Source organism: Musca autumnalis, unplaced genomic scaffold (assembly GCF_047663935.1).
Source record: "Musca autumnalis isolate F117 unplaced genomic scaffold, ASM4766393v1 scaffold_3, whole genome shotgun sequence".
NCBI classification, from domain to species: Eukaryota; Metazoa; Arthropoda; class Insecta; order Diptera; family Muscidae; genus Musca; species Musca autumnalis.
The window spans coordinates 203,209,835-203,237,704 of record NW_027411866.1 but is presented as its reverse complement, the minus strand read 5'-3'; the positions used below and the strand labels follow the sequence as shown (position 1 = coordinate 203,237,704).

Genomic DNA, 27,870 nt, shown 5'->3' with positions numbered 1-27,870 from the left:
AAAACCCAATGAAAAATACGTTGCTTTATCTGCGGAGCACTGAAACAGCCATCCTAGCCAAAGAGCACGACAGTTACAGTTGACGTTTCTTGACATCGTCGTCTCTGTGTCAACAGAAAGTTGGGAAGGTTGGCCGGGCGAAATTCTTTTTTTTACCAAATTCCATTAACAATAACAATTGTTTAAACAAAAAAAGAAAAAAAACTCAGTAATAATAATAGTCGAGTAGAGTTAATAACGAAATACGAAGCGGAAAAATTTATACAAAATAATTACGCAAAATATTTAAAATTGCTTAAAAATTGGTTATTTTTCGTTCAAAGAAAAAAGTGATGTTTTAATGGATTTCAAATAAATTTGAAAACAAACCCTTTGGAAAAAAATGGCAAATTTAACAAATCTGTGGGAAAAATTCGTTTATAAATTCTTTCAATTTGCTCCCAGTATTGTAGGTGCGTTATTCGGTTTGTTGTTGTTGGTGTGGAATTTCCTCGTTATCTATGACTACGCAATGCTCGTACATTGTGTTTTAATTAGTATCATAAAAAAAATAATGAAAGAATATTTCTCTTCTTATACAAATTTAAGTGTGCATAAGTTTCCTACCATGTGGTCTGGTATTTGGTTATACGATATCTTCCTTTGTGGCCGAACGTAATGTTGATTCGGGTGTAATTGTCTACGGGCCCTTGATTTTGGGTGCCTGCTGGGGCTTTGTGGCTGCCTTGACAATGTTCGCTGTGAAATTTATGCGTTCCCGTTTTGTCTTCTGGCACATGTACATCCTGCTGGTGGCTGGAGTATTCCATTTGATATCGAGCTGTTTCTATTTTGCAGATGATTTGGGTAAGTATTGGAGTGGTAAAAATAAACATGATAAAAGTATTTTTAATTTGGTGGGTCAACAATGTGATGGTTGACCTACACCACTAGAATTACATCTGGGACATTCAGGGCCTATATAAATTTGTTTTGAAATAAGTAAATGTGGTGTGTAAATTAAATTAGCCAGAATCAAGTTTTCATGCCGTTTTCACTTCGGTCAAGCCAATACTATAAATTTTTCCCACGAAAATTACCGCTATTTTACATTATTTTACCGAACGTTCTTGTTTTGGGCATGCCGATATTCTAATTTTTCACCAATGAATAGCACTCTTTGTATCACTTGGACATGCCGCTAAGAGGCCCGCATTCTTATGCGTTCCTCGATGTCAGTCTGTACAGCTCGTAACGACACTAAAATCAACCGTTAGCACGTACATATATCAAAGAATTTTCCCTCAAAAACACTATCCTTCCGAACTATACATAATAGGGTGGGGCGATTTGTGTGGAAGCAAAAAAACCTTAATGAGCCCTTCGCGTTTCTGATTCCTGGGATTGAACTGAGCAAAAAAGTCCACTGGACCATATATCTACCGCGAAAATCGAGCCTCCCGATTTTGACTTTAAGTTTTTTATTGACGTTTTTTGGATATTTTGGCATATAACAGCCAAACCATTGGGATTTTCGATCCAACACAAAGACAAACATTGTAGCCAAGACAGTAATTGAAAACTCTCTAATACATCGCAAAAGCATTGGAACGCTCCTTCAGGCAGTTTTGGCCCTAAGAATGTGCAAACTTTTCGGAAAATGTCGATAAATGAAATTGTGCTACAAAATTTCACCCGAAAAATATTCAAGTGTTCTGATGCAAAATTATATCGTGTTGGGATCCATGGACAACGACAATGCCTTTATTTCGCTTGGGTCACTTCGTTTTATTTTTATATAACGGTAAAAGTAGTGTTAATCTGGGTTTCTTACATTTTCAAATTTAAACGGGCATATCTTATTTTTTCCACAACGGATTTCTTTTGATCCTTCTTCCTTTTAAAGGGGTGAATAATGTCTTTTGAATAAGCTATTATTGTTTTAAATCGGTTAACAAATGGCTAAGTTATAGTGGTTTATGTCTGAAAACCCCCACAAAAAACCTATAAAGGAATTTCTCATAATTTTCAAAAATATAATGTTTTTTGTTTTGTTCTATAATTATTTTGAAAATTATGAGAAATTCCTTTATAGGTTTTTCTGGGGGTTTTCAGACATAAACCACTATAACTTAGCCATTTGTTAACCGATTTAAAACAATAATAGCTTATTCAAAAGACATTATTCACCCCTTTAAAAGGAAGAAGGATCAAAAGAAATCCGTTGTGGAAAAAATAAGATATGCCCGTTTAAATTTGAAAATGTAAGAAAACCAGATTTACACTACTTTCACCGTTATATAAAAATAAAACGAAGTGATCCAAGCGAAATAAGGGCATTGTCGTTGTCCATGGATCCCAACACGATATAATTTTGCATCAGAACACTTGAATATTTTTCGGGTCAAATTTTGTAGCACAATTTCATTTATCGACATTTTCCGAAAAGTTTGCACATTCTTAGGGCCAAAACTGCCTGAAGGAGCGTTCCAATGCTTTTGCGATGTATTAGAGAGTTTTCAATTACTGTCTTGGCTACAATGTTTGTCTTTGTGTTGGATCGAAAATCCTAATGGTTTGGCTGTTATATGCCAAAATATCCAAAAAACGTCAATAAAAAACTTAAAGTCAAAATCGGGAGGCTCGATTTTCATCGTAGACATATGGTCCAGTAGACTTTTTTGCTCAGTTCAACCCCAGAAATCAGAAACGCGAAGGGCCCATTAAGGTTTTCAAATCGCCCCGGCCTAATACATAAGCAACAAAGAAATAGTTTTACACCCCATATATGTTAAGACCAAATCCGTTTCAGACAATTTGGAGTCGATGTAGTTATATCCGTCCTTTTGTCAGTCTTGCTTGCGACCCGTTAAGGCAACTTCTATTCTATAGACGTTCACTTAAGGCAAAATCTATTCCAGAGGCGAACCTCTAGGTTACTTTGATTAAAGCTACTTCTGTTTTATAGACGACTCATTCTATTCTATAGGTAAGTTACCTAAGGTAACCCGATAAGGCGTCTTCCATTTTAGTGGTGACCCGATAAGGCGGCTTATATACTATAGGCGATCCGTTAAGATCATTTATTTCTATAGGCGACCATTTAACCGACTTATATTCTATAGACGATGCTTTAAAGCAACTTCTATTCTTATTTTGACCTATTCCGACCCCTTAAGGCAAAATCGATTCTAAAGACCACCCTCTAAGGTTCGATGAGAAGAGTACTACGTAGCATCAGATCTCTTCCTACCGAGGATGAACCACCACAATTTACAATGGATGTTGCGAATGAAATCAGGAAAGATAAATCATCCAAAGCGTTCGGCCCTGATTGAATCTCCATGGTAATGCCGAAAGAGGTGGATATTCTGGGAGTTGAGTACCTTAATAAAGTTCTCAACCTGTAGCTTGCCACCCTCAAGTCTGGAAAATGGTCAGGGTGGTGCCGCGAATGAAGCCAAGCACGAATACCAGCAAAAATACATATGCATTAGCAGACCACCCGATTTCATTACCTCTGAACGCCGCACATTCGTCAATCATAAGAAAGCTGATTGGCAGGGTTTCAGATAGTTCACCAATCACCGCTTCAGAGAACTGTCCAATCCTTCTGATGTTCGGGTAGCGGAAAAGACGTTCCGAGACATCATCACAGCTGCAGCCGCTCGTCATATCCCTGCTGGTCGAATACCCGAAGTAAGACCAAAGTTCCCAGTAGAGGCGACGGGATTAGCAGATGAGCGTGATGAGCTTCGCCGAACCAACCCCAATGACCCCAGAGTCAGGGAGCTGACACTGGAAGATAACAGGCTGGTCGGCGAGCATAAGCGGAACAAGTGGTTAAATCATCTGAAGAGTTGCAACATTGGAGCCGGTACAGGTGAATTGTGGGCAACGGTTAAGTCACTCTCGAACCCTGGAAGAAGGGAAGATAGGACCTCAGTCACGTTTGGCGACGTTACGTTGACTGACGTTGAAGAGGTGCGCAGGTTATTTCAATCGACAGTTTGTCGAGCACCCCGAGAGTGACAGGGCGAAGAGAAGTGTATTACGTCGCAGATCTCTTCCTGCCGAGGATGAACCACTACAATTTACAATGGATGATGTCGCGAATGTCATCAGGAACGCTAAATCATCCAAAGCGTTGGGCCCTGAAGCAGCTGGATGAGCCGGGAGTGGAGTATCTCACTAAAGTTCTCAACTTGTCGCTATCCACCCTCATTGTTCCCGAAGTCTGGAAAATGGGCAGGGTGGTCCCACTACGGGAGCCCGGCAAGGATGACTGCAAAAGTGAATCGTACAGGCCGATTTCGCTTTTGTCCCCCGTAGCAAAGACCCTTGAGACCTTAGTCCCCCTCAACGTCAGAAATATCTATCTAGTTGCCGACAACAGTGTCGCACGCCATCTCCACACATATTTGCCGAGGACTCAACCCCAGTGTGATAAAATAGGTGGCGCTTGAGGTATCAAAAGTCTTTGATACAATCAGGCACTCCACGCTGTTTAAGAACATTGAGCAGACCACCCTCCGGCCATGCTTTAAACGTTGGATAGTTAATTGTCAATTGTGTGGACGCCAGTCGTATGTGGATTTCAGGAAAAGAAGTTCAAACCCAGTACAGAGAAACAGGGAGTTCCCCAAGTTGGGGTGATATCTCTGGAACTGTTTAACCTCTACCTCTCCTGTGTTCCAAGCCGTTTAGACGGCATCGAGATCGTAACGTATGCAGATGATTGCACGATCCTGGCGATCCTGGGAAGGTACTTGCCCTGATGACATCTGTGGGAGACTGAACTCCTATTTAACCGATCTTACCACCTTTTTCCACTATCGAGGAACATTCAAATATTCGCCACTAAATCTACGGTCACTCTGTTCACCACAGTGATGACACAGGTGGAAAGAGAAGATGAATGTCACGCTCGATGGTAGCAGAATTTCGACCACAAACTACCTTAAAATTCTAGGGGTCAAATTCGACAGTATGTTCTCGTCGCACGCGCTTTTTGCAGATATGTGCGACAAACTGAAATATGGGAACAAGGTCCTCAAGTCCCTAGCCAGCAGCAATTGGAGTGCAGATAAAGAAACCTTATTGATCAAATATACCCCAATAGGTCCGTTTGTGGTAAGCTATGCGGCGCCAGATCGGTCCGCAAATCTAAGTGCAACGCAATGGAAAAATATTCAAACTTGCAAAAATGCTGCCCTATGAACAGGAACTGGGTGCCTCCTCATGGCTCCAGTGGACCATGTACCATTATTGTAACCCTTTAAGGTTATTTGTCGCTCGGGCCTGCGTCGCTCGTATGCTGGGCGGATGGTTTACACGGTGTCACCAATCCTTGACCTATAGGAATTTAGGCGATTGCATCACCGAGTGTAGTTGTGCCAAAACTACTCTGATTTGTCGATGCAGCTAACACTCCTCACATCTACTTGGTAGGACGACCTATCGTGTTAGACATATTTATGTGACCAACAAGGTTTCTTTATCTACACCCCAATTGCTGCCTGATAGGGACTTGATGACATTACATTTCAGGTTGTCGCAGATAGTTACGGCATGAGCGAACGAAGATAATATGCTGTCGAATAGGACCCCTAGAATTTAGGGAATTATGCTACCATTGACCATAACATTCAACTCTCTTCTCATCTGCACCGTCCATGTGGCGAACAGAGTGGCCGCAGATTTAGTGGAGGATATTTGCCTATTCCTCGCGTGGAAACAAATGGTGAGATCAGCCAAATAGGAGTTCAAGAAGGGTTTCTGATGCCAAAATTGTACTATCATTCGCATGCTATCTGGAGGGGGTTGAATACAGGAGATGTAGATGTTAAACAGTTCCGGAGATATCACTCCACCTTGGGGAACTCCCTGTTTCACTCTACCGTGCTTGGACTTTTTGTTTCCGAATTCCACGTATGACAGGCGACCACACATAAAAATGATTATCCAACATTTCAAACATGTCCGGAGGATAGTCTTCTCAATGCCCTTAAACAAAGGCCTTTGAGAAATCAAAGGCCTTTGAGAAGTCAAGCGGCACCATCACTGTTCTGGTGGCTTTCTACTGGTTGAGAACTTTAGTGAGGTACTCCACTACCGGCACATCCAGCTGTTTCAGCATTCCATCAGAGCCCAACTCTTTGTGACATAGCGTTCTTGATGGCAATCGAACAGGTCTAATGCAATCTAGCTGTCGGTTAAAATAATTTGTGCACCTCCAAATTTTGGTGGTTCGTCCTCTGCAGGAAGATATCTAATGCGAGGTAATACTCTTCGCCGTGTCACTCCTCGACAAATTGTAGATTGAAATAACTTGCGTACCTCTTCGAATCAGTCTGCGTAACGTTCGCTTATTCTAGCTCCAATTTTGCAACTTTTCAGATGATTTATCCACTTGTTCCATTATGCTCACCGACCAACCTAAATAACTTCAGTGTCAGCTCATTGAGACTGGGGTCACTGGGGTGAGTGTGCAGCAGTGATGATGTCTTGGAATGTCCTTTGGTTGAGTCCTCGACTGATATGTGAAGTGATGGCATCCAGCGCTGTTGTCGTGCTGTGCTGATTACGGAAGACATGCTGATGATCGGCAACTAGATAGCCATTTCTGGCGCGTAAAGTCTGTACGATCTGGTCTGTACGATCTTTGCTGGGATCTTTTTCTGGCTTTAGTACTGGGGCCACCCTGCTCCACGAAGCTCACCATGCTTGATTGCTAACCCCATTCGCTTCTTTTTGGAAATTTTGTCTTACTGCGTGTATTCGACCAGCATGTATACATATATATATATAATGAGCGGCTGCAGTGTTATGATGTCAAGTGGCCACCATTCTGCTGCCCGAACATCACAGGAGTTGGGCAGATTTCTGAAGTGGTGATTAGTGACCTCTCTGAAAATATGTAAATTAGCATTCCCATGATTGATAAAATTGCGGCGTTCAAAAGTGATAAAATCTTACCAAACGACGGGTTGACAGGTGACGTTGTTTGTCTGACTAGGTGACACTATGCTTATATATGCCGAACGTTGAGCTATGAATCTGCTCAGCCAACACTCTACCACTCTATTCATTGCCTGGGACCGTATGCCGCAATCATGAGTTTGGAAATTAAAATCCCAAAAGACGGTCTATTGGGGTGACTGTAGAGGAGTCTCATCTTGTATTCTGAAGATGACTTACTGGGAGCTGTGTTCACGCAGCATGCAGCAACATAATCTCTGTCGTAGACCCTCACATATACAAGTCCAGAGAAACCCCTGAGATGCACCCACCTTCGGAAACTATTGTATCTTATCGAAGTTTAAGTGTGATGTGTGGCTCCAGGTCAATCCCGGTCATGGAATTGCATAACATTATGTGCAGTTTTAGCTATCGAACCAATGTTTTAACACTGAGTTCAATTCAGTTCCTTATTTCTAAAAATAGTATTTTAATGGCCTCGAAAACAAAACTACAAAAAAAACTAATCAATATGAATCATTGTCGTCTACAATACGGGAAACACTATTTAATATCTTATCAAAATAATAATTCAAATACTTGAAAACAACAAATAATATATTAAAACTACAGTAGGTCGGGTCTATTCACTATCAGACGAATAAATCGAAAATGCAAATTGAAGAAGAATTCTGTTAAAATTGCTAACCATTGTATATTATTTATGAAAAGTTGATCCCAGGTCAATCCGATAGATCTCATTTCGGCTTCTGTGGAACGTCTCCAGGTTTGTTTGGTCCTCCAACCCTTCTGTTCATTCTTGGATGAACGGATTCCATCGTAGAGCTTGTTTTGCGCGGCGTAGAACATGACTAATCCATTGCCATTGACGTTTTCGGATTTCTGATTCCAGATTAATCTAATTTTCTTGTAGTAGGAGCTCTACGTTCGCTATTACACGCGGCCAAAATATGCGTAGTAGAATCCGGCGAAGACATCGGTTAATAAAAACTTGTAGGCGTTTTTGTAACACCGTTGGTGACCTTTCACGCAGTACATCCATACAGTAAAACAGAATTTACATTGGATTCGAATATCCAAACTTTGTTCGTAGGTTTAACACTTATGTTGCTGCAGCTTTACAAATTTTTGCTTCTACATCTACTTCTGTGCCACCATCCGGGTCCACTAAGCATCCCAAATAACAGAATTGATCTATTGAGGCTTTGACCTCCTGTTCGTTGTTTGTCTTTATACTAATGTATTTGGTTTTCGTTAAATTTATCTGTAGGCGTGTGCCTCTCAAGTTATCTTGGAGGTTTAAGACGGATTGTGTTAAGTCCATGGATCTGTTTGACAGTAGACAAATATAATCTGCATAAGCCAAATAATTTAAAAATGTGCCATCAATTCGCCATTGTACATCTTTCCCCTCACTCACAACTTGAAAAGGTCGAGTCAATTTTCCTTTTTTCTTTTATGAGGTTTATAAGCATAGGCGGGAAACCTCTTTTCTGCAGTGAATTCTAAATGTAAGTATGGTTAATGATGTCGAAAGTCTTTTCAAAATCGATAAAATGTAAATGCAGTTTGAATTAAAATTAATTCAGCGGGTATACCATCAATACCGCCTGTTTTTCCATTTGTCCCAAACATATATTTGTTTGCAATCAGTCACAAACATATATGTTTGGGTGCAAACAAATTACATGTTTGGCTGCAAACAAATTATATGTTTGGGTGCAAACAAATATTTGTTTGGGTGCAAACAAATACAAACCCAAAAGCCACAAAAAAACAAACACATGCACCAGTGAGCGCTTTCTGAGAGCAAAGGAGCGTAACAATGTGAAACACATTGAAATGTATGTTCACTTGCTCTCAATAAGCGCTCACTGTCTATCTCAAACATATACACACATTTATAAATGGCGGTGGTTTTTTGAAAGGCATAGAAAAAAAGCAAAAACAACAACAGACACGTAGGTGTGAATATTGTGATTGGTAGCACTGATCTCTAAAAGACAACTACACATAAATCTATCACCTTATTATAGTACGTTTATATATAACCGAATTTAATAAAGCCACTTTTAAAGCTTTTAAATGTCAATTCCATTGTGTATACGTCAAATAAATCCTCATAAAGAAGGTTAACCCGAAAAAACTATAAACCTTTTAATAAACATCTTAAAACTATAAAATGATCTTCGTCAAATAAATCCTCATAAAGAAAAAAACTTATAAACCCATTAATTAACCTCTTAAAACTATAAAATGATCTTCGCCCTAATAAGCAAAAATTTCAAAAAAATAAAATCAGCTGAACCAGGCTGAGGTTTGAACCCTAGTCCCTCACGGCGTGTTAGCGTTCAAAGCCAAACTCACTACTTTCAAAGGCAGCGCTAGGCGTTTGTCATGAAAGCACAACTAAATGGGTTGTAAAAAAAAAACAAAAAAAAATGCATTTGAAAGAAGAAAAGTTCGATGACAGAAAAGCCGCTCCACGGCCGATATGTCTGAAGAGCCTCTACCAATGGCGAAACATGCGTGTCACAAAGTTCTGGTTGGAGAGCTCCGATTTGGTCGTTTTTATTCGCGAGTGAAAAGTACTCGCGAGTACTAGAGTACTGCGAGCAAAATGTCCGATTTGCTCGTTTTTACTCGTGAGTGAAAAGTACCTGTGAGTGGGAGTACTCGAAGAGTACGAGTTTTAAAAGAAGTTTACTCTACACTCCTTTGATTTATTTGGGAGCACTCGCGAGTACTCGGTGTTTAAAAAAAGAGTGGGAGTGAAAATACTCGAAATACAGTACGAGTTTACTCGAAGAGTATAATCGAGTAGGAAAATTTTATTTCTTTTTTGACCGCTTTTTGTGTGTGGTGGCGAACAGGTTTTGATGTTGCTGTGGACTGAATGTGGAAAGGGCGAGTTCTTCGGAACCTCCACCATCCTCCTCCGAACTTCCGAACCTCCGAACAACTCGCCCTTTCCACCTTCAGTCCACAGCAACATCAAAACCTGTTCGCTACCTCGATTTTGCTCTTTGAGTAAAATGGTACCCTATTTCGAGCATTTTCACTCCCACTCGTTTATTCTTGAAAACTCGTACTCGCAAACACTTTTCACTCGCGAGGAAAATCGAGCAAGTCTGAAATATGCATCGCGAGTGACAAGTAAAAATAGAGTATACTCGATTTATTTTTCCTACTAGCGCGAGTACTTCCGCTCGAACTCGCTCGAATTTCACTCGCGAGTAGAATTTGAGCGAGTATTTCGAAGCTCTGGGTGGTTGTGTGGGTTCGAATCTTCGGCTTTCCTTTTTCACTTGCAAAAATAAAGGTCATTAAGCTCGATTCCAACGAGAAATTAATTAAAAATTAATATTAAAAATGATCTTCGCCTTAATTTTTTCCAAGCAAATTACCAGACTTTTTTAACATATATTTTTTCATGATGAAAGGCACATTTTGATCTTCCTTGGGCAATTTTTTGTTGAAAAATGTTGCATAGTTTAGTGGCGTCTTGCGGTGTCCGCTCTATCTCGAAAACGACTTGACAGATCATCACATATTTTCCATTGGCTAACAATCTTGTCTTTAGACGAGGAAATTTAAAAGTTATTAATTTAAAAAAATGGTGTACTTTTAAAATTCAAACTTTGTTGAAAAATGGGTAGTCTTTTTTTGGCCAAAAAACGTTCAAAATTTAAAAAAGCTCTGCTTTAAAGAAAAGATTTTTATGTGCTTAATAATATAGTATAATTATTCCACAAACATCCCAGAAGCGGCAAGTGAGGGTTGGGGTTGCGTCCTTCTCGACCTATAGTGAACACCGTTTTTTAACAGTATTTCGTAGGGGCTCATTTGTCACAAAACTGCTTTGTTTTATGAATTGGTAATTGTTTTCTTTTCTTTACTTAACATTTTATTTTTATCTTATATAGTAATAATTTGAACTGAAATACAAGTGATTGTATTTTTGCCGATTTGACGATTTTGACTCCCGACAATTTACGATTTTCGACAAAACTTATCTGGTATCACGGTCTGCGTTTCCTATTACACCATACACTCACCTTACCGTTTTTACCCAACGATAGTATTTCGAAAACTGGAGAGAAAAAAGAACAACATAATGCATACCATTTTTTCTTTTCCTCTTCGCTTGCTACGTTGGTTAACAACAACAAAACACGAAAGATACATGTTTTAACGCATACACACCACCAAAAACCAAACTTTTTTACCCTCCTCTCTTCGCTTCTGCGTCTTCTACCACACCATACACACAGCTCTTTGTTATAAAACAGCATTCCGCAGCCGAGAGAGCCCTGTTGTTACTCTCTTTGACAAAAATCCTCTCTCCACATATAAACAAGTAAAAAAGCATTAAGTTCGGCCGTGCCGAACTTTTCATACCCTCCACCATAAAATATTCTGAACTAAAATGAAATAATTAGTTTTCATTCCTGTTCCCAACTTTAAGTGGGTACGTTAAAATGTCAGATAATGTGCATAAAATGCTTCATTCGGGAGACCCTTTTTTATGGTGCCTATATCTAACTATGTATGTTGACAATTTTTGGTGGGCTAGAAATTGGGAGGTACCGTTATATAGGTGTTACAATAAAACATGGGCCTATGTTGACAGTTTTTGAGCCTTTAATGTCAAAAAACTCCTAATTCGGTTAAAAATTTTAGCTAGAATCCTCAAAATACCGAAAATCGGTAATATTATAACTAATTCGGTCTAGAAATGTGACTTAAAACGTCAAAATACCTGAAATCGGGCGGTAACGTTATATGGGGGCTATTCCAAAACATGGACCTATGTCCACTAGTTATATAAGTTTATTGACACTTAAGAACCCTAAATGTCAATTTATAGCTAAATCGGTCTGAAAATGTAGATAAAAACGTCGAAATACCGTAAATCGGGGGTACCGTTCTATGGGGGCTATACCAAAACGTGGACCTATCTCCACAACTTTTGTTATATAAGTTTATTGATACTTTAGAACCCTAAATGTCAAATTATAGCTAAATCGGTCTGAAAATGTAACTAAAAACGTCAAAATACCATTAATCAGCGGGCACCGTTATATGGGGGCTATACCAAAACGTGGACCTATGTCCACAACTTTTGTTATATAAGTTTATTGATACTTAAGAACCCTAAATGTCAAATTATAGCTACATCGGTCTGAAAATGTAGCTAAAAACGTCAAAATACCGTAAATCGGGGGGTACCGTTATATGGGGGCTATACCAAAACGTGGACCTATGTCCACAAGTTTTGTCATATAAGTTTATTGACATTTAAGAGCTTTAAATGTCAAATTATAGCTACATCGGTCTGAAAATGTAGCTAAAAAAGTCCAAATACCGTAAATCGGGGGTTTTATGGGGGCTATACCAAAACGTGGACCTATGTCCACAACTTTTGTTATATAAGTTTATTGATACTTAAGAACCCTAAATGTCAAATTATAGCTAAATCGGTCTGAAAATGTAGCTAAAACCTTCAAAATACCGTAAATCGGGGGGTAGCGTTATATGGGGGCTATACCAAAACGTGGACCTATGTCCACAAGTTTTGTCATATAAGTTTATTAACATCTAAGAACCCTAACTATCAAATTATAGCTACATCGGTCTGAAAATGTAGCTAAAAACGTCAAAATACCGCAAATCGGGGGGTACCGTTATATGGGGGCTATACCAAAACTTGGACCGATATAGCCCATCTTCGAACTTGATCTTCCGACGGCTAAAAAAATGGTATTCCCCAATTTTCAGCGAAATCGGTCAACAAATGCGACCTGTATGTTGCGAACGGACGGACGGGCGGACGGACGGACGGACATGCATAAATCGACTCAGAAAGTGATTCTATGTATATCCCTAGAAGGAACTATGGGTCTATCTCGCTTCCTTTTGTATGTTACATACAAATGCACTAACACATAATACCCCTTACCACATAGTGGTGTAGGGTATAAAAATATGTTCTAACATAAAAAATATGCTGGTACCCAAACAAATAAAATTGAGATATGTTACAAAATGTTGCAAACATATATTTGTTTGGATCCAAACATATTTCTAACATATATTTTTCTGCGTGTAGTTGCTTGATGGCAGCAAAGACTTCACTTAAGCTTGGTGTTGTATCCTTGAATTAACATCGCAGATGGTGGGATCAAAATCAATATGATGTTGTTCAGAATTATTTTCCCCATTCCAAATAAATCATCATATCGGAGATTAACCCTTAGCTTATAGAACATTGTACGCCAAAAACCCGCATTTTTTAAATGTTTTATCTTTTGCAAATACTTCAACACATGTGTAATTTGCTAATCCGTGAATATTTGTGCTTATTACTTTACTGTTTCATCATTCAACAAATGTAAGACCATTTTGCAAGGAGAGAAAATTATTTACAATTGCAATTTTTTCATTACTTAACATAAAAGTGACCATTAGTCACGAAACGACAACCATTTGGTTTTTTAATAATATATTTAATCCACAAAGTTAAGTTTATAAAGTTTATATTTGTTCTATTTTATGTTTATATTTACATTCCAATAATCAAATTTTTGAGTGGGAAGGTACTTTTGTTACAATATCTGTATATAACTTCTATTACACTTCGTTTAATTTTTCTTAAAATATTGTTATCGTTCTAAGCAAAAAACGAAAGAAATAGAATACAATTATAAATAAATGAAAGAAGCTTCCCAAAAATATTGGCAAATAACTGTTTTTACGCGCATTTTTGTACCCTTTTAAAATACCACAAAATAGCACCACAATAGCAATTAACTACCGTTTGTTTAAATGTCAAATATTTATGGCAACATTTTTAATAATTGTCGTGAAGCAATTCGAATTTTTGTACTCCGTACAAAATGACGACAACCACAGACGTAATTAAGATAACAAATGTTTTAAAATGACTAAAATACGCACTAAGACCAATGAAATTGTTAAGACTTTGTTGGCTAAAATAAAAGTTGTCAAATAGCGAGACGGTGTTATAAATTGCACAGTATCATGTATGGGTATAGTGGGGGGACTGTGATGGATTAGGAATGTGTCGGCACAGAACACAGTAGAGAACGATATGAAAGATAATGTGAGTAATATTAATTAAATAAATAATTTCATAAGAGTACCATTTATTTTACACCATAGTATTTGGAATATATGCAAAATTTTATTAAAGGAAAAATAATCCTTACCAAGAAAAAGATAACCAATTTATAATTTGAAACCTCCTGGAATTATACCCGCTAACAGTTAGGACCAGAATTTGAAAAACCTGGAAAGAAATGATATTCGAACTGTGGGAACAACTGCTTATGAGCATAGTTTCAAGATGTTCCAAATTTGTCAATATAGAAAATGGATTTTGAATATCGTCTACTCCGTCGGAAAAGGTCGTAAGTCCCTCTCAATAAATTTTTCAGGAGGAAGAAAAAACATTCCAGCGCTTAATGTATTAAAGATTTTATTATGGTGGTAAAGGCAGTATTTTTCGTTTATTTATTCCGCTTCAATACCTGTACATTGTTTGATAAAAATCCATCGCGTTTGGGAGATAATTGGATGTCTTTGGACTTACGACCTTTTCCTTGTACAGTTTTGTATTTTTGTACGGACTTACGACCTTTTCCTACAATTTACAATATTTATACTTTACAAAACAATGTGCAAAGGGTATTATAAGTTTGTTTTGTCCAATATTCGTGTAACATCGCGAAGTATTCGTCGTAGACCCCCTCTCCTTGCCATTTTTTTCATATCTTGACTAGATAAAGCGATCTAGCTATGTGTGTCCGTCCATCCATTAACAATTGTAATAAAACTCCAGGCCTCAAATTTGGAACGATCGTCACGAAATTTTTGTGGAGAGGTCGGGTTCCGACCAGAAGTGACCCCATTAAATGTTGGTTATGATCGAGAGGTGTGAAATGGACGAAACTTACAATTTTTACCCGACTGTCCCGTAGATCGCAGTAATATTCCAATCGGAGCGAAATTTTAAGAATGATTTGAGTTTAAGACAAAGAATAAGCTTAAAATTTAACATGGTGATGAGATAATTATTAGCGGGTTTAATGGACCCAAACTTTTGTATGAAATCTTATATATAAAAGACAATGTGTGTATGTTCCGCATTGACTCAAAAACGGCTGAACCGATTTTTTTTGAAAATTTCAGAGAATATACAAGGATCATCCGAGGTAAAAATAGGCTTTATATTTTTGAATTTCGGAGTGGATGGGGGCAGGCCCTATTTGTTAAAAAACGCATTTTGCAAAAGTTATGAAAGTATCGGTCAAAAAATTAATTTGCGAGGCAACGGTTGTTGAATCTCCGACCCTAAGTACTTATTCCATGTAGTTGTCAGATTATGCACAGGGATGTCCCTTGGTGGAAGTAGGCTATATATTTTGTTGAATTTCCGAGGACGGGTTACAACTCTGCCCTATTTTTGTAAATGCTTTATATAAAACTTACAAACGATTCCGTTTTCCCAATCCTGGGTACATATTTTAGCAATAAGACCCGACCAGAGTAAAATTCTTAGTCGGTATAACCATGACCGTCTGTCCGTCTTTTGAAATTAAGATACAGTTCGCAATTTTTAAGATAGATCTTCGTGATTTGGTATAGAAGTTTCTATTACTTCTAGGATGTTTGGTATTGACGCCTTCATATAGCCCCCATAGAACGGTACCTCCCGATTTCCGGTATTTTGTAGGTGTGGACTCAATATTCCTCTAAACTGGCTGAAATTTGGTATTTATTTTTCGTTTCGGGTATAAAACTTTCTCCCATAAATTTGTCTATATAGGTCCACGCCTTCATATAGCCCCATTTAACAAGTTCGGCCTGGCCGAATTTAACGACGTTCTTACTTGTTATTGATATTCACTTGCATATCCCAACTAATTTGCGATGCAATAAAAATTAATTGACATAAGAAAAGGTAACATAAACTGTTTCAAGGGCCAGCAACGTGGACCGGTTCGGCAAATATTTAATATAAAACATGACACGTTGTACTTACGACCTTGTATTTCTGCCTTACGACCCTTTCCTTCAATTAAATTTCATGATTAATTCCGTTAATGTACGTGGTTTCTTAGCTACATTGTAATCCCAAATAGTGTCCTTTTTTGTCTTCCCAAGTATTTCTGCCCCAACTCACTGCATCTTTTGTTTTTGTCTGCAAACCATGTAGAATCTTCAGCATGTAATGTTTTCCTGCGTTTAGGAAGTTTAGCATCAGAGCTTTCAGAATCACCGTGAAAACCATAGATAACTAGACCCATGACACCATCGTCTAATTCCATTCCAAATTCATACTGCTCTTTGTTAGCAAAAACCATGATGTCTTCTTAGTTTAATAACATTTCAGTCAATTATTGTTTTAGAACCATTTACCCGTCCTTTAGAAGCTATTACTTTATTGAATTTAGAATACAAACTAATCTCGTTATGTGAATAAATGTCCCTAGAGAAACCACAAATTACCAGTTGATAAAGTTAAGTAAGACAGTAAAAACAGTAAAAATTTTGATTTTTTTAAAAAATTTTCAATGTATTTGAACACATACAGCATCCCAACTTGTATCAATGAAAAGGCCAGAAGTCCATATTTCATAGGGGAAAATAGATTTCAAATGTAAATTTTCGTTGCAATATAGAAATTATCACATTTTTGTTCAAAAGTTTGGTCCACAGGCTCCACCAAATATCATCCGATTATCATCCAAAGGTGTAGGCTAGTTCTTTACATTGTACCCCAACCATGGATGACGTTAAACATTATATCTGAACTACATTAGCTGTAGTATTCTTTTAATGTTACATTTTCCTGTGGACTTACGACCTTTTTGAACTCAAATTTGTACGTTTTGTGGACTTACGACCTTTTCCGACAAGGGCAAAACATATAGAAAAACGCGACATACTACCATTTTCTTTGTATCATACGACGTGTTTTGACTTGTACTATCATCCTGTAACAAAAACGCGATTTCCAAAAAAGTGGACTTACGACCTTTTCCGACGGAGCAGACGATATGATCTTTATATATTTCTTGAGCTGCTTGAGATATCTTTCATGTTCATCTTGTTCTCAAGTTTTACACATACTGTACACCATATGGCGATTAGCATGGCTCTCACGGTAACACACGAGCAAGTAGTGTAACGAAAGGATGCCATTGAAAATAGTCCACAGAAGACATGAGGATATATCCTATTGCAGCACTCAGGGCGGCATTCTGACAGGTTTGAATATTTGTCCATCGCGTTCCACTTATATTTACGGACCACACTGGCGCCGCATAGCTTACTACAGATCGACCTATCGCGTTATATGTGGTCAACAAGGTTTCTTTGTCGCAGATAGCTATTCCATGCGCGGGCGTCATGAACATGCTGTCGAATGTGACCCCTAGAATATTGTGGTCAGAATTCTACTATCATCGACCATGACATTGACCTCTGCCGTCCCTGTCGTGAACAGAGTGGCCGTAGATTTCGTGGCGGATATTTGTATATTCTTCGCGGGGAAAATGTTTTAAAATCTGTCAAATAGGAGATCAGCCTTTCACAAATGACATCTGGGGAGGTAGCTGATGCCAGGATAGTGCAATCATCCGTATATGTTACGATCTCTATGCCGTCTGGAGGGGCGGAATACAGAAGAGGTAGGGGTTAAACATTTCCAGAGATATCACAACACTTTGGGAACTCCCAGGGGGGAACTCTCTCTAGGGGTCTTGGACTTCTCGTTCCTGAATCCCACGTACGACTGGCGTCCACTCATATAATTTCTATCTTGGGCGGAGGATAGTGTTTCCGACGTCCTTATACATACGTGGAGAACTTGGCAGTACCAGTTGTTGTTGTAGCAACGCAAATGTGTTCGTTCGTGTATTAAATTCAGTTATCAGGTTCCTCTGTATCCATAAAATCGTGACAGGGATGCTCACTGCGATAACACCCAAGCAGATACTGCTTCGACAACATCTTATTGTGTTGACGCACCGGTAAAATATTCGTCTCCTCATGAAGATGGTCCACTGGTGTCATGAGGAGGCAACCTGTTGCACCTTGTTCCTACTTCTGATCTTATCGCATGCGCGGACGACTTAAACATGCTATCGAACGTTACACCCTCTATTTTGGGGTAGTTAGTGGTCAGAATCAGTACACCATCGACCAATATGTTCAGTGGGGGCCTCATTTCAGACGTCCATGTGGTAAACAGTGTGGCAGTGGATTTAGGCGGATATTTTCATATTCCTCAGATGGAAGAACTGCACTAGGTCAGCTATGTAGACATTTAACCTATAACATATGTCATCGACGATGGGACCCGACGCCAAGATTGTACAATCATCCGCATACATCACGATCTCTATGCCGTCTGGCGGCGGTAGAATTTCCGAAAGGTAGAGGTTAAACAGTTCCGGAGATATCGCCCCTCCTTGGGGAACTCCCTGTTTCACACTACTGGGTTTGGACTTCTTGTTTCTGAATTTTACAAACAACTGGCGTCCGCACATATAGTTGATTACCCAACGTTGCAAACAGGGCTGGAGAATAGTCTTCTCTTTATCCTCGAACAGCTTGGCCACCATGACTGGTCGGTCACACGACCTTTTCTGGTTCAGTCCTCTACTGATATGTGTGGATGTGGCATCTAATGCTGTTGTGGTACTATGCATTTTCCGAAATCCATGTTGATTTTGGGGAGGATTTGGGGAGGAGCCTATAGGATCTTTGCTACTGGCGACAAGGGCGAAATCGGCCTTTTCGATTCACCTCTGCTGGCATCCTTGACAGGCTTCAGTAACGGGACCACCCATCGATATTCGGTGTGGGCCCAACGCTTTAGATGATTTTGCGTTTCGGATGGCATCTGCAACATCGTAAATTGTGGTGGTACCTCCTCGGCTGAAAGGGCTCTTCATATACGGCGTAGCACACTTCTCTTCACCCTACCACTCTATGTACTGCCGGTTAAAATAACACGCGCACGTCTTTGGGTCAGTTACTGTCACGCCGTTGAAAGTAACTGCTGTTCTGTAATCCTTCTTTCCCGTATTCAATAGTGATTTAACCGTTGCCCACAATTTTCTTAATCCTGCACCAATGTTGCATTGCTTCAGGTGGTCTAGCCACTTCTCCCGCTTATGTTCGCCTACTAACCTCTTGACTTCAAGAGTAAGCTCTCTAGCTCTTGGGTCTTCAGGGTTCGTACGACAAAGCTCATCACGCTCTTTTGCTAGTCCCGTCGCCTCTGCTGGGAAATTTGGTCTTATTTCGGGTATTTGACCAGCAGGTATGTAGCGAGCGGCTGCTGCAGTGATGATGTCCCGGAAAGTTTTCTCAGCTATCCGAGTATCTGAGGGAGTGGGCAATTTTCTGAAGCGGTGATTGGTAAATTCTCTGAAACCTTGCCAATCAGCTTTCCCATGACTCAAAATGACGGATTGCCAGGATACGTCATTTATCAGACCTGGTGCCACAATGGTAATATCTGGCGAGCCGTGGCAGTCTCCTCTAATCCTCGTAGGAGCGTCTTCATTCACCGTGCAAAACGTGGAGCTATCAATTTGCTCTGCCAGCGCTGTATCCCACTGGTCATTACCTAGGACGGAATGCCAAAGCTCGTGATGAGCATAGAAGTCCCCTAGCATCAAATGGTTATTGCCCCCTAAAAGCGAACTAATATAGGGCATAGTACCACACTTTACTGCTACCTTCATACATTCCATGTATGGGTCACTAGAGACAAGCTTAAGCGAGGTAGGTCTGTACTGGACAGAAGGCTAGTCCTCCTCCTCCACTTTTTGTGCGATCCTTCCGCAAAACGTTGTAACCATGTAACTATCACAACGCAAGCTACAGGTGGCGGTGAGCTTTGTTTCTTGGATCGCGGCGACAATTATGTTTTTCCGATCTTATTGCGGAGACCGTTGCAATTGAATTGGTGGATGCTGATCTGGCAAACGGGACAGATCCATACTGGCCCGAGGTTCATCTCTATCCCGGCACGGACCAGAAGAACTCGGAGCAGGCATTCTGGGATAAATTGCCGTTGCCATAGTGAAAAAATACACTAACACAAACACATAATTGTTGAGGTGACGGCCACTGGTCGAACCTTCCTCCGAGTCAATCCAGTGCATAGAACCGGCCGCCGTGGGATTGGACAGTATCAGTATTTCTGATAAGCCGAACGCCACCCACATTGTCCTAGCGCCACCTATGTCCTTGCTCTGGTTGAGTCCTCCTGTGGACATGGTGTGCAACGCTGTTGTCGTTCATGTGCTTCATGCTGAACCCATGCTGATGATCTGCAGCTGGAATGCTTTTTCTGACGCTGGAGAGGAGTACAGCCTCATGAGTCTTTGCTACTGACGACAAAAGCACAATCGGTTTGTATGGTCTGCACATTTGCTGGCATCCTTGCCTGGCTTTAGTTTCTGGATCATCCTGCCATTTTATAGCGACAGCAGCAGTATGAAACCTACGTTGAAGGATAGGTTTAATGCTGGGTTGGCAGCCGCTGTAGTATACTATGGTCCCGCGTCAATCCGGTTCGAATAAACCCGCTGCCGTGGGATTGGCATCGACTGGTTGGGAACTTTGGTGAGATACTCGACTCTCAGTTCACTCAACTTCTTCTCCTCGTCCTATCACTTCCAGCGTGCTCGACAAACTGTCGCACAGAGGGGAAATTTGTGTTAAAATTTGATCAAAAGCCCTAGAATATAATATTTTGCACAAAGCATATCTTCTGTACAAGGTTTAATCCTATAGAAAATAATGAAAATCGGTCCAGATTTGGATGCAGCTTCCATATATATTCGCATCTGATATGAGATAAAAATGCACCAAAATCACTGAAATTTGACACATGCAACCTGAACCAGCCTAAAAAACATTGAGCCAATTTTCAAACAAATCGGTACAGATGTATGTATAGTCCAATATACATATATTTCATTACAAATTTTATTTTTTGAAACTTACTTAAATTAAATTTTTCTCAATTCACATGAGAAAAGCTGTGAATATTTCTGAATAATGCAAACATATTTCATAGGTGTTGGTTTAGTATGATAAATAAGAGTCCCGGTTGTAAGGCAGAACAAAATTTAGTGTGAGTAAACCTTGCAATTCCATATAAAAATATTTCATATTTTAGTTGAGAAAAATTAGATTTTTTTCGGAATGGCGCAAATATGCGCAATTTTTTATGATTGAATCTGATATTTGAGACTCAAACGCATAAAACATTAGAAGAAACTATGGTCGGGAAACGACGGGGAAATAGACTTTTTCACTATTGAAATTGTAGTAATCTTAAAAAAAAAAATAATTAAAATGTTCATAAAGAGGATATGTATCACCATTATTAAAGAGCAAAGATGTAAAATCAATCTGAAAATTTTAAATGCTAATCTTGTTCAGAGACTGCACAAAAACAATAAATCTTGAAAAATATAATTTTTCGCGAAAATAATGTCATTTTAATGTTCACCTAATTTCTTGGTTTTCGAAAATTTACTTTTTGTTTTCAGTATGGCTGTGTTCAATCGACTGCTGCATCGGATTGGTTAACCCTTTCGGTGCTTCTTTTTTGTTTTTGATCTGAAAAATATATTTTTCCAATTTTATATATACTTAAGCCCACTAAATGAATAATCAAAACTAATTTTTTAACATTTTGTTTGGAAAAATGGTTTTTGGACACTATGCCATATGGCATAGAATGTATTTAAAGGAAAAAAAAACAAAACTAAAATATTCAAGTTTTTAATTAAATTTCATCTTATAGAAGACCAGGAGGCCTTATAGAAGAGGAAGAGGTCTTCTTATAGAAGAGCAGGACGTCTTCTAATAAAAGAGCAGAAGGTCCTCTCATAGAAGGGCAGGATGTCTTCTCCTGGAAGAGCAAAAGGTCGTCTCATAGAAGGACAGGATGTTTTCACATAGACGAGCAGGACGTTTGCATATAGAAGGGCAGGAGGCCTTCTTATAGAAGAGCAGGAGGTCTTCTTATAGTAGAGCAAGAGGTCTTCTTATAGAAGAGCAGGAGGTACTCTCCTTGAAGAACAGTAGGTCCTCTTCTTGCAGAGCAGGACGTCTTTTCATAGAAGAGCAGGACGTTTGCATATAGAAGGGCAGGACGTCTTCTGATAGAAGAGCAGGACGTATTTTCATATAAGAGCAGGACGTTTGCATATAGAAGGGCAGGAGGTCTTCTTATAGAAGAGAAGGAGGACTTCTTATACAAGAGCAGGAGGTCTGCTCATAGAAGAGCAGGGCGTCTTCTCGTAGAAGAGAAGGACGTTGCATATAGAAGGGCAGGAGGTATTCTTATAGAAGAGAAGGAGGTCTTCTTATATAAAAGCAGGAGGTCTGCTCATAGAAGAGCAGGAGGTCTTTTCATAGAAGAGCAGGACGTTTGCATATATAAGGCCGGAGGTATTCTTATAGAAGAGAAGGAGGTCTTCTTATACAAGAGCAGGAGGTCTGCTCATAGAAGAGCAGGACGTCTTCTCATAGAAGAGCAGGAGACCTTCTTATAAAAAACCAGATGGTCTTCTCATAGAAGAGCAGGGGCCCTTCTTATAGAAAAGCATAAGATATTCTCATTGAAGACCAGGAGGTCTACTTATACAAGACATGAAGGTTTTTCATAGAATATCTGGAGGTCTACTATTAGAAGATTTTGGGGTCTTCACATAGAAGGTCTTATTATAGAATATCTTTTAGAACATTTAAAGCCTCTTATAGAAGACCTAGGGTCTTCTTATAGAAAACCTAAGGTCTTCTTATAGAAAAGCTAGGGTCTTCTTATAGAAGATTTGAGGCCTTCTTATAGAAAAACTGGAGGACTTCTTATAGAAGACCTGCATGTCTTCATATACAAAATCTGAAGGACTTCTTATAGAACACTTGAATGTCATCCTATAGAAGGGCTGGAGGTCAGCTTGTAGAAGACGTGGGGCCATCTTATATAATATCTGAAGGAGTTATTTTAGAAATCTGCAAGAATTGTTATACATCATCTGGAGGTTTTCCTATGGTGGATGTGGAGGTTTCCTTATAGAAGACCTGGAAGTCTTCGTATAGAAGACCTGGAGGTCTACTTATACAAGATCTGGAGGTCTTATTATAGAAGACCTGGAGGTCTATTTATACAAGATCAGGAGGTCTTCTTATAGAAGATCTAGGGGTTTTACAATAGGAGATCTGGGAGTCAAACAAAGTGAAACATTTCCGTTGGGAAAAATCTATGCCATATGGCATAGTATGAAATATAAAAAATCTGGCAGCTCCATTGAACTATATTTCCGATCTTTTTTTCGTTTTAATTATTAAGGCAATGATTATCTACTAAATTAAATACAAAAAGTTAACAAAAACAATATTTTTGTTAATAAAATATATAAAATTATAATATGGTATTTTCATGCAAATTTTAAATCGAACGAGGAGCGCTTGCTCTTTGAGACATAACAATGTATAGGGTTCACCAATCAAAAATTTTTGTCGAATTATTTTTAGATAACACTTCAGGGAAAAATACAAAAGTATTAAAAGAAGGGTATCCATAAATATTTTGCCTTAAATCGGGCTTCAAAAACTGGCTATGCCATATGGCATAGAATCACCGAAAGGGTTAATCTAACAAAGTCGAGTATGGTTATAGCAAATGTAGAAAAGAGTCTGGTTGCCGTTTATCAACATTTTTTCATAAAAAAACGATTTTTATATTTTGAGTTTTGAGCAACTTTAGGCCTATGTTTCCTCTCTGTGTGTCGCACCTCTTCGGATCAGTCGCAAAACGTGACTGAGGTCCTATCTTCCTTCTTTCCAGGGATAGAGAGTAACTTACCCATTACCCACAATTCAATTATTTCGGCTCCAATGTTGCAACTCTTCACATGTTTTAACCACATGTTCCGTTTATGTCACCGAACAACCTGTTAACTTCCAGTGTCACTTTGTCTGTCACTCTGACTCTAGGCTCGCTGAGGTTGGCACGACGAAGCTCATCACGCTGATTTCTAATTACCCATACATGGAATGTATGGGGATAGCAGTCAGGTATGGATCTGCTGAGGTAGAGTTGCCGATAAATAGCTGTATCTCAGGTTACTAGTCTGACATTAGCCCGCTCTTGGAAGGTCATAACCGTCTGGTTTTGGGGGACTTTAATGCGCATCATGTGATGTGGCATTCGGTCCTCAGAAATGACCAGAGGTGTACAGCACTGGCTGAGCAGATTGATAGCTCCACGTTTTGCTCGGTCAATGAGGACGTCGCTACAAGAATTAGAGGAGAGTGTTACAGTTCGCCAGATATAACCATCGTGTCACATTCTCTGACAAATGACGTAATTTCTCTTAGATCAGACCATCTTCCTATAATTGTCTCCACCGACCGATTTCATCAACTGTAGACGCCACACATTCGCCAATCGTGTGAAGCTGATTTGCCGAGTTTCAGAGAGTTCAACAATCACCGCTTCCGAGAACTGTCCAATCCTTCTGATATTCGGGTAGCGGAAAGGACGTTTCGAGACATCATCACTGCCGCAGCCACTAGCCATATACCTGCTGGTCGAATACCCGACGTAAGACCAAACTTCCAGGCAGAGGCGACGGGATTAGAAATTGAGCGTGTTGCGCTTCGCGGAGACAACCCCAATGACCCCAGAGTCAGGGAGCTGGCACTAGGAGTTAACAGGATGGTCGGCGAGCATAAGCAGAACAAGTAGTTAAATCATCACCTGATCGGGCGATGAGAAGAGTATTAAGTCGCATCAGATCTCTTCCTGCCGAGCATGGACCATCACAGTTTACAATGGATGATGTTGCGAATACCATCAAGAACGCTAAATCACCCAAAGCGTTGGGTCCTGAACGAATTTCCTGGTTATGCTGAAACAGCTGGATGAGCCGGAAGTGGAGTATCTCGCTAGCCACCCTCATTGTTCCCAAAGTCTGAAAAATGGGCAGGGTGGCCTCGCTTTTGAAGCCAGGCAAGGATGTCAGGGAGTTCCCCAAGATGGGGCGATATTTCCGGAACTTTTTAACCTCTCCTGTATTCCGCCCTCTCCAGATCGTAATGTATGCCAATGATTGTACGATCTTGGCGTCAGTTACCTACCTAGATGACATCTGCGAGAGACTGAACTTCTATTTAACCGATCTTACCAGCTTTTTCCACGCGAGAAATATGCAGATATCCACCATTAAATCTGTTCACCACATGGATGGCGTAGTTTGGAAGAGCGTTGAATGTCGTCGTCGATGGTAGCAGAATTCCAACCACAAACTGCCCCAAAATTCTAGGGGTCACATACGTCCAAGTCTTGTGCGCATGACACAGCTATCTGTGACAAACTGAAAAACAGAAATAAGGTCCTCAAGCAGATAAAGAAACCTTGTAGATCACATATAACGCGATAGGTCGGTCTGTGATGAGCTATACGGCTCCAGTTTGGTCCCCGAGATTATGTGGTACGAATTGGAAAAAGATACAAACCTATCTGAATGCCACCTTGAGAACAGCAAAAGGATGCCCCCTCATGTCATAAGTTGACAATTGAAACGAATCGCCTGATCCTGTCGAGAGTTATCACGCGCTCCATCCAGCAAGACAGACGGACGCATATGGCTAAATCGACTACAATTTGTCTGAAACGGATTTCGTCCAATCATAATTGGGGTCTAAAACAATTATTACCTCTTTTGTCTAAAGGTTAGGGGTATAAAAGAAAATTTCTTGTGGGTTTGATATTTTCCCCGTTTCAACTTAAAAGAAGAAACTGAGAAAAGTCAAGGGGAATTTACGATCCGAATAACCCCCTATTATTGGTTCGTTTACTTTGTTTTCTTCTTAGCTCCAATAGTCCTACAAAAATAGTTCTAAAAATCAAGGACTTTATATCAGCTTAATTGCTAAATAAAAATATAAATTTATAAAACCATTAAGCCATTAAAAAAGATTTTCGAAAGATTTCCCATTACTAAGTATTAACTCCAACACATTTACATATATGTACTCGTATTTATAATTATAGCCAATATATTTTTAGCTTAGTCATCCAATTAATTACTCAAACATTTATATATATTTTTTTTTTTCTTTCAGATAATATTGGTGCCTTCATCTCATATCTGGGACACAGTTTAACATTTTTGGCCGGTCTCAGCTTCCTGCACACAATTCTAAGCAAAGGTTGCCGTGCTTTGTTTATGGCACTGGCCTTTAGTTTTTATATACTCGGCATGGCTTCGGCGGTCAGTTTAATTGGAACATCCTACACTAAAAATACAATGGAAATTAGTAATGGAACTCCCGAAGAGTTGACTCATGGAATTTATGTCGATTTTGCCGGGGTATATTTATCAATGTCGGTTGTGGTACTGGCTCTGCTAATAGGCATTGTGGTGTTGAACTATTTCGGTACCACCGATTGTGAGAATAGTATGGACAATGAATTACGCATTGCCAATTCGAATGGTTCCATCTTTGACAAACGCGATGAGATTATAAAACGTATTGAATTCTTTTATGTTACCAAAAATCAGCAGTGGAATGTAACGCTGTTGCTCATCTTTACCGAGGCCATACAGTATTCTCTTTTTATTTACTTCGCATTTTGGTTTTCGCTAAACTCAGCCATGCGTGTCACTGATATTATGAATATTGATTTAATGTTTTGGGTAGTTTATGCAGGTAGTGCCCTGGTCTTGATACCATTGATTTTTGTTTCGGTTAAAATCACCTTTGTTGCCAATCAGCTGTGTTTAATTGTCCTAACCATTTTGAGCATGATTATTTGCAATTCCGTCAAGACCACTGTGCCCTTCTGGTTGGTATTGTTTTTCTTTGGCATGTCATATTCAAACTTACAAATACTCCTTGTAGAGGTGGCCCATTTCCGTTATTTGGAATTGTTAATATATTTCTCATATCTGTTGAAATTACTTTCCACCTCAGTGGTGTATTATTATTTTGTAGCCAATGCCAAAAATTCGTATTTCTATTCCACGGATATTAGCACCTTAATGTCTCAGGGTTTTGTTTTCATTATAATCGGAAGTTTATTGGCCTTGGTGGTGGGCATGAAAGTACCACGTACACATCGTACATCATTGTTTGAAATCCAATATGGTCTACTGGGCATTATTTTCCAAAAACATCAAATTGAACAATTGAATGTTAGATGTTTGAATGACGGGACAATACCAACAATTAGCCGGGAGGAATATTAGAAGAGAATTTGTTTATGCTCTGGAAAGAGTGTTAGGGACGACGATGTTATTATTTTTCTATTCTTAAGTATTTATTTGAATATATTTTGTGCCAATTTTTAATAAATATAAAAAAAAAACAGAAATTTGAAGAAGTTGTTGTTTTAATGGACTTTTAAAGAGGTAAGGTAATTATGTAATATGCTTACAACACAGAGAGTGGTAGCGGGGTTGAGACTCATATCCTCTCAAAATCAAATGTCAACCTATGGCCGTTCTTGATCTAGAAGAATAAGAAATTCCACCAATTTCCCAATTTCGGTAACCCCAAATTCGTCAATCCCATCGCGGTTGGTTCTTCGATACCTGATTGACCCGGGACCACACAAAACCCGTTTTCCTGTCAGCGGCTGCGATTTCAGTGTACACATCTTTATATTTGTATAATTTTTGTTCTGTGTTGGGAGCAGCATATCTCGACATGCCTGCTCCGAGTTAATTTTGTCCTTGTCGGGACAGAGGAAAATCCAGGATCAATATCGATGTGCTCTGTTTGTCACGGCCCCATCCTCCATACTGAAACTGCGGTAAGATTATGCAATTGATGCCG

General features: G+C 39.3%; 2 protein-coding genes across 3 annotated transcripts in view; one reads left to right on the top strand and one right to left on the bottom strand.

Moving 5' to 3' along the window:
* LOC141398723 (uncharacterized) overlaps positions 1–27,870 on the bottom strand; it is a 55,951-nt gene that overhangs the window by 26,022 nt on the left and 2,059 nt on the right. The window contains exon 1 of one of the 2 annotated variants that reach the window (XM_073976318.1): positions 14,193–14,294. The exons of the other annotated variant lie outside the window; for it this stretch is intronic. The gene's annotated coding sequence lies outside the window, so the exon portion shown is untranslated. Of the gene's footprint in view, positions 1–14,192; positions 14,295–27,870 lie in introns of those variants that run through there. 2 annotated transcript variants of the gene reach the window in all.
* Positions 12–27,406, top strand: LOC141398722 (uncharacterized). The gene is made up of 4 exons (XM_073976316.1): positions 12–128; positions 222–452; positions 589–846; positions 26,155–27,406. Exons 2-4 carry the CDS (start codon positions 383–385, stop codon positions 27,279–27,281), a joined length of 1,455 nt encoding a protein of 484 aa, XP_073832417.1. The 5' UTR covers positions 12–128; positions 222–382; the 3' UTR covers positions 27,282–27,406.